Source organism: Podarcis raffonei, chromosome 9 (genome assembly GCF_027172205.1).
Source record: "Podarcis raffonei isolate rPodRaf1 chromosome 9, rPodRaf1.pri, whole genome shotgun sequence".
NCBI lineage: Eukaryota > Metazoa > Chordata > Lepidosauria > Squamata > Lacertidae > Podarcis > Podarcis raffonei.
The window spans coordinates 59,454,014-59,466,043 of record NC_070610.1 but is presented as its reverse complement, the minus strand read 5'-3'; the positions used below and the strand labels follow the sequence as shown (position 1 = coordinate 59,466,043).

Genomic DNA, 12,030 nt, shown 5'->3' with positions numbered 1-12,030 from the left:
AGCCCTCAAGACTAGCCTTCTGGTTGTACTTAAACATCGTGGCTTCAAATTTTGATTTAATTTAATCAGGGAAGAGTTTGTAGTTTTCATTATCATTCTTGTGCAGATCTAAGAGGAAAGTTTCTGCAAGTGTGGAAAATCAAATCAAATAGGGAGATGTCTGCCTTTATATGCAATTTGATCTTCCAAAAGTAATTAACTGATGGAAGAAATTGATATGGTCAAGCCAACACCTATTAAAAGTTTATTATTTTAATGTAAATGGGTAGGGATTAAGAACCATGGCAGAAATCATGGAATCACATGAAACACTGAAGGTCAAAATAGCTCAGTCAGTAGAGCATTAGATGCTAAATCTCAAAGTTGTGTGTTTGAGCCCCATGTTGGGCAGAAGATTCCTGCATTGTGGAGGGTTGGACTAGATGACCCTTGTCATCCCTTCCAACTCTACAATTCTGTGATTCTGTCTACATGCTATATAGAATGAATAGTGTGCGAACATGTTGCCAGAGCTTTAAAATATTGAATGTGAATGTTCCAAGGCAATTTAAATGGAGCTTTCACACTGTTAAACATGATGATGGACTTACTAGATACAAATAAAGTCTTGTATCCAGCGTAGAGGTTTATATGAAAGTGCCATGGACTTAAGAATTTCAGCTTGTGCCACAAAACAGTATTCTTCTCTCCTCCCCATGCTCCCTAAATCTGTTCTAGGGGTTCCCCTGTCTCTCTGGAGTAGGACTGGGGAGGGCACAGTGGCATGTGTGGGGAGGAGAAAAGGGAAAGTCCTGTTGTGTAAGCATAGATGCTTGTGTTGATGGGCACATTGGTTGAATACTGCCCAAACAAATCTAATCTAAACCGAAGCAGCAGTTTAACTCTTCCTTCCCTAGGCATGATCCAAACTTAAATCTCTCCTCTCCCCAGTCCAATGGCAATTAGCATTAGAGACAAAACTCAAATTAGTTCCAGTGGGAGCTTTTCCCCTAACACTGATTGCCACGTGAAGGGATTTTCATTGGGATTGCAGTTGCTGAAAAATTGCTAAACTTCTTTTTCATGTGCACTGCAGTCTTGCTGAAAATAATGTCTACGTTTGTATTAATACTAATGAAATATAATGACAGATACATATTTAAAACAGCACGTCATTTGACCTTTACTTTGCAGGGCTGCACCAAGACATTTTGCTGTCCAAGGCACAGGCAGGAGGGTGCCTCCCCAATTCCATGTACAAAAACTGACCAGACTAGCAGCTTCAAAACTAGCATTGGTATCTCCACTGCACTTGAAAGCAGCATGTTAGCTTAGGGGGGCACAGAATGGCTTGTCCATTCTGTGCTCCCAGAAATGTCAGCTCAGGAAGTCACCTCACTCTGCCTAATGATAGGGCCAAATTTCTGAGAGTAACAAGCTCTGAGGTGAGAACTGTGTCCAGGTGGACACAGATTGGCCTTGGGGTCAGCCGACTAGATGGTCTGGCAGGTTGCTACTGCCTAAGTAATATATGTTGGAAACATCTTGTATTCAGAGCACTGTCTGTAAGGTTCATGGGGAAGCAGTGTGTGAATGGTGGAAGCTACTAGAAACTCCGGTTCAAGATGCACACACACACCCAGCTGTTGGCTATTTGCAGTATGGTAGCGCTGCAGAGAGCTTGCTGGGGAGACCATGCATTAAAAAGGGACTCAAAAATAACTTAAACAAGGTTTTAATAAGAAAAACAAAAACTCCATTTACACTAAATACATCAACAAACCAGACCCAACCACCAACCCATCCCCCAGGGTAATGGGAGAGCTAGGTGCTGCTCCTTATATACTACACTCAATTGCTGACACAGCTTAATCAATACAACTCAGCAGCACCTGCTATGTTTCACAGCTGTAAAGCTGGGTCTCATTATTTTGCTCTGGCCCTTGCTCTGGCCCCTTAAAGACATACACATCAGGTTGGAACAATGATGAACATTTACATTTAAAGAAACCATTCAACACCAGCACCTATTGAAATTCACACAACCTCTTTTTGTCCCAGATTTAAAGCCGGACCTTCAGCACTGACAATGTGGAACCAAGTCCTAAGCTGACTCCAATTCTAATTCCTAGTCCACAAAATCAAAACCTACTCGTTGAAAATACACACAGGAAGCATGCCAGGCAGAAAATCCCAAGGACACAATGCACATGAATTATTACACTTTGTAGAGTGTATCAGAGTGCACTTAGTAGTCCTTTCGAGCTGTTCCCTTCCACCCAGTATTGATGACTGCTGGCTGCATAGCCTGTTCTTTAGCTATTTGGTGGGTAATAGGGTTCCCTCTCCATACCACAATTGATCAGTGTTAAAGTCACTTTGAAATCACCACATTTCTTTTCTAGATCCTTGAAAATACAGAAGGGATGATAGTGCTACCATTTGTGAGATAATTTAACAAGCAGCATGTCTTATGATAAGGGGCAGCTCTTGGAGGTCAACGGGTCATGCAAGAAGCAAGGGAAGTGGTCCCAAAACTAGTGACTATATGATTAATATGGATTCCACTGTGTGCCGATTGATATGAACTTTCTGTCTGTGTTGCTCTATCTGTGATGCCCCATTCACACAGAGAAGCTATCACTTGAAGTTGCAATACACAAGTGATGGTTGTGCAGCACTGATAATCGAGTGAGCATGCAAGTGTGAATTAGACTTGAGACTTTGGATCTCAAGCCTTCTCCTGCATCTTTCATTGACTCGCCCTTAGTTGCTATCAGAAAATGGGTTGTAGAAAAAGTCTTCTTAATACCACTTACCATGGAATTTACCATTTCCATGACTGCCATAAACTGGCTTGATGCCCAGGACTGCACCTGAGACCTTCTGCATGCAAAGCTGATGTTCTACCACTAAACTATAGCACTTTCCCCAGATATGGAATGGCTCAGTTGGTAGAGCATGAGACTGTTAATCTCAGGGTTGTAGGTTTGAGCCACATGTTGGGCAAAAGATTCCTGCATTGCAGGGGATTGGACTAGTTGAACTTCAGGGTCTCTTCCAACAATTCTGTGGTTCTGTGATATGGAAAGCAACCACTGGGTGCTTGGAAGTGAATGTGTCCATCTGCACCTTTTTCAACCAGACTAACAGGAAAAGGCAATATTAATCGAGTTACTTTTCTTTTCCATTCTATTCATCTTGCATATTAAGAAGTATTCTCTCTGGCTGAGAACCAGGAACTGCACGCTATCTAAGGAGGAGGAGAAGCAACCTTACTTCTCACCACTATTTTTCATCCAAAAAGTAAACACATGTATGCTTCTAGCATCTCTAGGCTGGTGGACTGTTAGATGGCAAATTCATAAAGCAAAACCGAAATCAATTTAGGGTATGGGTAGAATAACCCAAAGCACTTTAGCAGCGCTCTCGGATAATGGGAAATGATGCGGGTGGGGGGTCTAAGTCATATGGCTTCAAAGAAATGTGCCACTAATGGAAAGGAAGATGATTAAAGGCTGCTTATAAAACTTCAGAGTGCTCTTAGTAATCAAGCAAGGTGCTGGCTGGAGAACACTGCTTTCTGGAGCCAAGACTGCTGTGTTCTTATGTTGGGAAATTCTTTCTTTAATCTTATAAAGACATGGGTGATTGAGTTTATAGACTTTTTAATGCATGGGAGAAATGCCTATAGCATCATGGTAGAGCATAGGGATGGGTGAGTCTGTGGATTTTGGTTTATCTCAGTTTTTTGTTCCTCCAATCTTAAGAACGGTTTTCCACATTTCCACATCAGTTTACAAAAGTTTGTTGTCTTTTTAAAGAGAGCCCTCATGAAAATTCACCATGTGCATATTTTTGTACGCAACTTTGTCCAACGTACACATTTTTACCAAGTAATTGCTTCCAATATGATGCGTTCTGTATATTATATTTGGTGATATATGCACATTATTGCCTATAGCATCATGGTAGAGCACAGTTTTTTTGTACATATTATAGGCATTTTATATTATAGGCATTTCTCCCATGCATTAAAAAGTCTATAAACTTGGCTGGAGAACAGCATTGCAAAATTTGGAGAAGTTCCAGTTTGGGAGGACTGCTGTGTTTCAGTTTGTGTATTGTTTTGGAAAGTGCAAGTGAGATAGGTTTGCTTTTAAATGCAACCTACATTGAATTTGTGGCCCATCCCTAGCTGCCGGCCTGCTCCCATCACCTCCTATATCCCCTGCATATATCACAAAAGAAAATGCTCATGTATTTCCTCAACGTCACAGAATCAATATTTCTTTCTGAGCAATGGTTAGATGGCACATTTGGTGGTTCTGTTATATTACGCCTTTATGGGTGGCCGCGCACCAGTAACCTAGAGAATGCTTTACCTTGTCAGAAAGCTCCTATTATGCTCTGGATGACAGCACACAATTGCCTCTTGTTCCTCATTGCAGAACTAATAATACATTTTTATTCCACAGGGCTTCCAAGTACAAAACAGATGAAGCATAGCTTAATTTTGTCAAAGTGTGATAGGTTCTATTAAGTTTTAAGAGGGCAACATTCCCCTTAACTTACATTTTATACATGAAATGCAGGAGTTGCCTGTTACTGCAGCAGCAGCATGTAGAGGTCAGTGCTGAAAGAAGAAGAAGAAGAAGAAGAAGAGTTTGGATTTGATATCCCGCCTTTCACTCCCTTTAAGGAGTCTCAAAGCGGCTAACATTCTCCTTTCCCTTCCTCCCCCACAACAAACACTCTGTGAGGTGAGTGGGGCTGAGAGACTTCAAAGAAGGAAGAATTAGGGGACCATTACTGAAATCCATTGTCTACCCTTCCCCATTTTTTAGCCCTCTTTAGCCTTCAAAAACTCTAGTTAATGGGCCATCACAAAAGCTTGGGGTGATCCTCCTTTGCCTGTCTCCTGTAATTCAAACAATGGTAGATGATCCTTTATTCAGTACCTGGAATCTTTAGGTAGGTCTCTTGTCTGAAATCCTGGAGAGCCAATACCCATTGGGCAGACAATACTGAGTTAGATGGACCAATTCTCTGATGGGTTTAAGACAGCTTCCTATATTCCTGTGTTCAGTGGGGCTTAAGTCAGTGTTCCCCAGTCTTGTGCCCTCTTGTGGACCACAACTCCCATCTGCCTTAGCCAGCATGGCCAATGGTCAGCGTTGATGAGATTGGCAGTCCTAAAGATCTGGATGGCATGAGGTTTTGAAAAGCTGGTGTGTGGGATTTCAGACATGCTTACCTAGCAGTAAGCCCCGTTAAACTCAATAGGACTTGCCTCTGAGGAGACATGCCTAGGCTAGTGCATATTCCTACACGCAATAATGTGTAAATATGTCCTATTATATTATAGTTGCAGTTAATTATGTGGCATGAATCTGAACTAGCTATATGACAATTCTAGTAGAATTCTACCACCAGTAACCAAGTAAAATGACAGTATTGTAGTCAAGAGCAGGGTGTATTTCATGACCTCTTTTTAATTTTCTTTTTTAAAAAACCTTTACAAAACATGGCTTTGGGCTGCTTTTCTTCGCTGTCTCCAGCTGTGGTACAGTGTGACAATTGCTGTGGGAGCACAGTCCTATTATGCTTCCTGCAGAAATAAGCCTGGAGCAATTGAACTACCTATATTCATTGTTGTGTCACATTGTGCCATGCAACACATTGTTAATGATCAATAGACCTAGTGCAGCTAATAGGCTCTTATTCTCTACAGTAGCCATGTCACAGGTAAGATTATGCTTCACATGTCACTTCATTTTACCTCCACACAATGCAGCCAAGCTCCCAAAAATAAATAAATGTGAAGCCTGTCTGCTTTAATTTAACGTGAGATTATTAAAAAAAAATGTTTATATGCAGACCTATAAAAAAGGAGCACAAGACATCCCAGGAAAAGTACAGTCCAGAGAAGGAACTCAGGATTAACTCTTGTCTGTACAGTATTGTTCATTTTCAGTTTATTGTGAAAAATCTCACTGCCTTGCGTCAAGGAGGAGTTCCAATTGCAGCTGTCCTGCTTTAGAATCTTGTCAGGCTAGAACAGGGATAGGGGTGGGGATCAATTCAGGTCACATTTAAAGATGAATCTACCTAACTCATACTTCTTCAAACAATACAAACTGAAACACAGGGCATCTTTTGAAATTCACACTTGTACATATTTTACAGTGCAGTTCCCCCAGCCATGTAATATGTACAAAATGCATACAATACGTGTGGGTATCATTGCAAAGAAGCATGTGTGTATTAGGAGAAATTTTTACAGGAACACTGATGAATTTTCACGAGGGCTTTAAAAAATAATTGCAAACCGGTGTGGAACTGTGGAGACCTAACGTTAATATTTGATTGTTATTTTTTAATGAGAAACTCACTTCCTGCCTGCAAGCAAAGAGGATCCTGGGAAAAGCTTCACAAAAGCTAATGCATGAGCTTCAGCAACCGCCTCCCTTTTAATATTCTGAGAAGCCCAGAGCCTGAACGTTCACTTGTACTGGAGAGGATGAGGCCCTTCAGATGCCTCGACCTTCTGAGCACAGTGGCCATTTTGGCATCCCAACCCCACTCCCCAAAAAGGAGAATGCATCAACAAAAAAGAGAAGAGAGATTTATATGAAATTTGTGTGTGTTAATATATAGATGCAAATTAAGAAATACCTTAATGAGTATAATTTCACCAGAAATAAAATATGTCTCACCATAGTGGGGAAGACTAGAATGGCTGGGGAGGCCTGGCAGATGGGTGGGATACAAGTAATAAATTTGTTGTTGTTGTTGTTGTTGTTGTTGTTGTTGTTGTTGTTGTTGTTGTTGTTGTTGCTATCACCAGGTAATCTGTATGCCTGCTCATTCTGTTATTTAGATGTTAGCTGTTGATGGGCAGCTTGAAGACTCCTGGCTCTTATGGTTCTTTACTTTTAAACTGGACATGGTTTCGGCATCCATTCAACTAGAGGACTGTCAGATGACAGCCTTTCAAACAAAATACAGCCATCTCTCACTGTGCATGACCCATACAGCTCGGTCTTCCAACAGAAGAGAATAACTGGTAGGGTCAGGAGGAATTGTTTGGTGCAGCTGCTGCTGCTGCACTCATGGTCAACTCATTCTGGCTAATAGTATGTCTGCCCTGGATTTTGCCCAAGATGAAATTCAGTGTGAATTTGGAGGTCCTTGCTCAGGTGAAAGAAAGCTTAGCAAGAGACTTTGGAAGGCTACCAGCATTGCTCAGTAATATTCAACTGCCAGTCCGGTTAGCAGTTGTACATGGACTGGAAGCTGCCATTTTGTCCTTCACCATAGGCAGCAAAATCCCCTGGGCTCAGTATGGTATTTTCTAAAGATCACCAATGTCAATGGATATATCAGGTCTGATCCAAACATGGCAATTTTTCATGCAAGTTTCAAGCTAATTTCTTCATGAATGGAATGCGTTTGGGCTTGTGTGAACCAATCTTTAATCGCATCTGAAATTATTAGCCACTGATATAAAGTAACACTGTAAATCTTTTTCTTTTTCTTCTTCAGAAAATGCACAGAGCAGTCTTGTTATTATCCATGAAGAAGATGCAGAGGAATGGGCACTGTATTTAAAAACAATTTTCAAGCATCTCTTATCAGAGGACAGAATCTTGCTTTACAACATGGGATCTCCATTCATTCACCCCCTGGGATTGCCATCCCTGGGATCTTACAGATGTAAACTGCTGATACTTTCAAGTGGACTTGTTAATTGTCTGAACAAAAAGAAAAGACGTTTTCTGGACAAGATCCTTCAGCCTCCTGAAAGGGTGGTTGTTTTGCTTTGTGGGATTGAAAGTTCAGACGCTATCTATCAAATACTGAATATAGACCCACACAATCCATTGATTACCACTAATCATGATCCAGAAGTCTACCTTGCAGTGATTACTGGCATTATTCAACAAGGTAACATCTTTCTTTCTTTCTTTCTTTCTTTCTTTCTTTCTTTCTTTCTTTCTTTCTTTCTTCTTCCTCGTCCTCCTTCCTCTCTCTTAAAAATCCACTTTATTTTCAGGGACTGGGGCACAGCAGATAGGTGTGCTTCCACATTTTTTGAGAGAGTCTTAAAATATTCTGAAGCTCAGCAGTTGGCTCAATAAATAGTTTAAGCCTAATGATGATTTATTTGTTGTATGGTTTTGTCCCAATAAGCAGGAATGGTTTTTATATTCTTTCCATCTCAAAAGCAACTTTGATGTGATTTGCATATATTACAGTAACATGGAAGGTTGGGGGGGGGGAGAGAAGTGAACTGAAAGAACCTTTTATTGGAATTTTGTAAAAAAAAGAAAAAGAAATGCATGTATACATGCACACACTCTTTTCTTGCATTTTTTTTGTAATTCAAACAATGGAGAATTCCTAATTAGGTGTCACCAACCTTTGAAAGTCACATTTGGATTTTTCAGTGATGGGGATTTCTGGACACTTTTCTCCTCACTCCCACAGATCACCCATCCTTGCCCAAGAGAGTAAACATGCAGACAGATGTGTCACTTTGTTTTTTAAAGAGAGCTCAGTAAAACTTGTATCCGATAGAATTCATCTGAAAGAGGAAGTGGGAAAGAAGGCCACTCGTCTCACTTCCTCTGTCAACTCTATGCATTTTCAAGGGAGGAAAGGGTAACAGAACTCATCATGACTAAGGGGACAGTGAGTGGGGAGCTCAGAGGCTTCGTAGGCACCAGGTGAAGACCTGAAGTGCACCATTGGACTCTTTAGAACTTCCTTGTTATTAGTGGGCATGGGGCGGCTAACAAGGGCATGGACAGTCTGAGCTTCTCACAAGTGTGGATGTTAGGGGTGTGTTGTCAGCAATGTGTCCCAGCTCCCAGTGATCATGTGGTGCTTTCTTTGATTCAGTCATGAAAGGGGCTTAGGAATAAACAGTGATGGAAGTAGCAAGATGCTCCATAATCTGAGAAGTCCCTTTCTCTTGTCTCACCCCAGCCATGCCTCAACACTCAGTGGGACTCATGAAAAAGCCACTCCTCCTGATGTTTGGGAGCAGACAGGATAGAATGGGAAGTCATCCCTAAGATATTCTAATGACCTAAGCCATTTAGGGCTTTTAAAAGAATATCATTAGCAGTATGAATTGTGCTTAGAAGCAAATGGGCAACCATGCAAATTGGACCCAGGGAAGTGAGCTCACCAAGATCTTTGCAGCTGAATTCTGGACCACATGAAAAGTTCTGAAAACTTTTCTAAGGTAGCCCCATGGTTGTCCTTAGTTCTTACATAACGACTCAATTGGCCACAATTGTGCATATTTTATTTACCCCTTTTCCTGTTGCAGAAGAAACCTAATAACTTAGGAACATAGGGAGCTGCCTTATACCAAGTCAGGTCATTTAGCTCAGTACTGTCAACAATGGCAGTGGCTCTCTGAAGTTACAGACAGAAGTTTTCCCAGCACTACATGAAAATGATGTGGTTTGAACTTGAGATCTTTTCCATGCAATGCATGTGTTATGTTACTAAGACACAGTCCTCTAGGTCTTCATTCTTCAATATTTGGAATATATTCTTCATATGATAGTTGCTGTTGTTATGTAAGTTGGCAAGTCTAGCTAACTCCTGTGCTTGGTTCTCTTATATAAAATAATAATAATCAAAAGCTTCAAATATTGCACAAATTTGTACAATATTCCAGCAATACTATAAATTGCATGAATGGCCAAGTTCACTATAGATCAGTGATGGCCAAACTTGGCTCTCCAGCTGTTTTTGGACTACAACTCCCTAGCTAACAGGACCAGTGGTTAGGGATGATGGGAATTGTAGACCCAAAACAGCTGGAGGGCCGAGTTTGGCCATCACTGCTATAGATGATAGAAACGTTTTCTTTCCTCTCTACTTTTGCAGCATAAAGGATTATAAGTGCCAGGAACTTTAAACAATATGTCAACTAAAAAAGGTAAAGGGACCCCTGACCATTAGGTCCATTCATGGCCGACTCTGGGGTTGCGGTGCTCATCTTACTTTACTGGCCGAGGGAGCCGGCGTACAGCTTCCAGGTCATGTGGCCAGCTTGACTAAGCAGCTTCTGGCGAACCAGAGCAGCGCACGGAAACTCTGTTTACCTTCCCGCTGGAACGGTACCTATTTATCTACCTGCACTTTGATGTGCTTTCGAACTGCTAGGTTGGCAGGAGCTGGAACCGAGCAATGGGAGCTCACCCCATCATGGGGATTCGAACCGCCGACCTTCTGATCGGCAAGTCCTAGGCTCTATGGTTTAACCCACAGCGCTACCCAAAATATCAAATCATTATATTGTAACCATATCCCCTTAAAATTACTATAGAGCAGTAAATGGTTACCATATATCCAGATATTTCCTCAAGTGTATCCTAAATGTATTATATTTAAGTTTTTAAATATAAGGCAAAAGGCAAAATGTGTCTCAAATTAAGTACCTCTAAGTCAATGGAAGATTTTAGCATTGGTCTAACTCTCTCCAGTTCAGATCAATGGGACTTAAAAGTACTTAATGCTGGCTATAAAAAAATGTGTACTTCATTAAAAATGTAGCTTCCCAGTTTAAAGTATTCAGCCATGCTTGAAAACCAAAGATGTCACAGGAAAAGGAACTAATTGTGATGTATCTTCATTCTCTCTGCACCACATCACCCCTGCTATAGTAGGAATACGGATAGTATCCATCAAGAAACTGCAAAAGGACTATATGAACTAAGAACATTTTAGTAACACTGCAGATGCATAAAGATTAGAGTTGCTCACAAATGTCCCCCAAAAGTAGTTCAGACATGGGGGGTGGCAATAGAACTGTCTATGCAAATCCTTACTTTTCTTCTCCTATGCCTTATGGTTAAATTCTTGTTGAAAATACTCTTGAAGCATATAGTTAAAGATTTCTGATGTGTATCTGTTGGCTGAAAGAGGAAAGTATTTACATGCAGTAACAAAGTGAAATAGACTTTGTCTCCCCCCCACCCCCAGTTAAAATACTTGGCAAGCATGTTTTCTTTTTCCATATGCAAAGGGCCCGTTCTGTGAGCCTAAAGGTAAATTAATGAGAGCGTGTGCAGTACAAATCGTTCGGCAACATCCAGCCCATAGCTTCTCATTATGGGTTTTTCTTGTCCCTTGAAAGCTTGCTAGAAAAAATATTATGAGTATAAAAGAAGCACTCAAAAGCCATAAAAAAGCATTTTAGTTTGCATGTGCATGAAGACTAGGTCCATTTGTCCCAGTTTAATGCTAGAATACGCCCAGGGAAATGTAGGAATTATGGGTCCACTTGACCTGTAAGAAGCTTGCAAAGCACTGCATGTACCTTAATTTCCCAGAATGGTGGTATACATAATGTTTCTGGTAAAATAATATTCTGCATGCTATTTCGTTCCAGCAGTAACTTGGAATGAGAAACTTGGAGGACCTGTAACAAAAGCACTGGCATATTACCTTGAAACACAAGCAGGGTTTACTTGCCTGGCTGTTTAAAACTGGATGTACCAAACTCCTGCAGCCATAACATCCTGAACATGTCTGATCTTAGAAGCTAAGTCGGATTAGGCCTGGTTGGTACTTGGATGGGAAACTGCTTGGGAACACTGAGTGCTTTAGGCTAGGCATAGACAAGAGAATAGTTTAGTTATTGTGGTGGGTTGCCATTTTTGGCAGCATCTGAACATACAGTGAAATTTCTAGTTCAGTCTTCCTGAGAACAATGGAAGAGCCCTGCTGGATCCTATTTCCCACAGGGGCAAAGCAGAGGCATTTGGGAAGCCCAGGAGTAGACAATAACTCTCTCCTGTTGTTGTCCCCCATCAATGGGTACTTTCAGGTTGGAATGCTTGAACAATTTGCTCTTTGTGGTAAAGGTAAAGGGAGCCCTGACCATTAGGTCCAGTCGCGGACGACTCTGGGGTTGCAGTGCTCACTTTACTGGCCATGGGAGCCAGCGTACAGCTTCCGGGTCAGGTGGCCAGCATGACTAAGCCGCTTCTGGCGAAACCAGAAAGGTACACGGAAACACCG

At 41.3% G+C, this 12,030-nt stretch overlaps 1 protein-coding gene across 1 annotated transcript in view; it reads left to right on the top strand.

The window, feature by feature from the left end:
* Nucleotides 1-7,145: 7,145 nt before the first annotated feature.
* Nucleotides 7,146-12,030, top strand: part of BANK1 (B cell scaffold protein with ankyrin repeats 1) — a 165,066-nt gene continuing 160,181 nt past the window's right edge. The window contains exons 1-2 of the mRNA XM_053403349.1: nucleotides 7,146-7,329; nucleotides 7,528-7,929. Coding sequence (XP_053259324.1) covers nucleotides 7,146-7,329; nucleotides 7,528-7,929 — 586 coding nt within the window. The remainder of the gene's footprint in view (nucleotides 7,330-7,527; nucleotides 7,930-12,030) is intronic.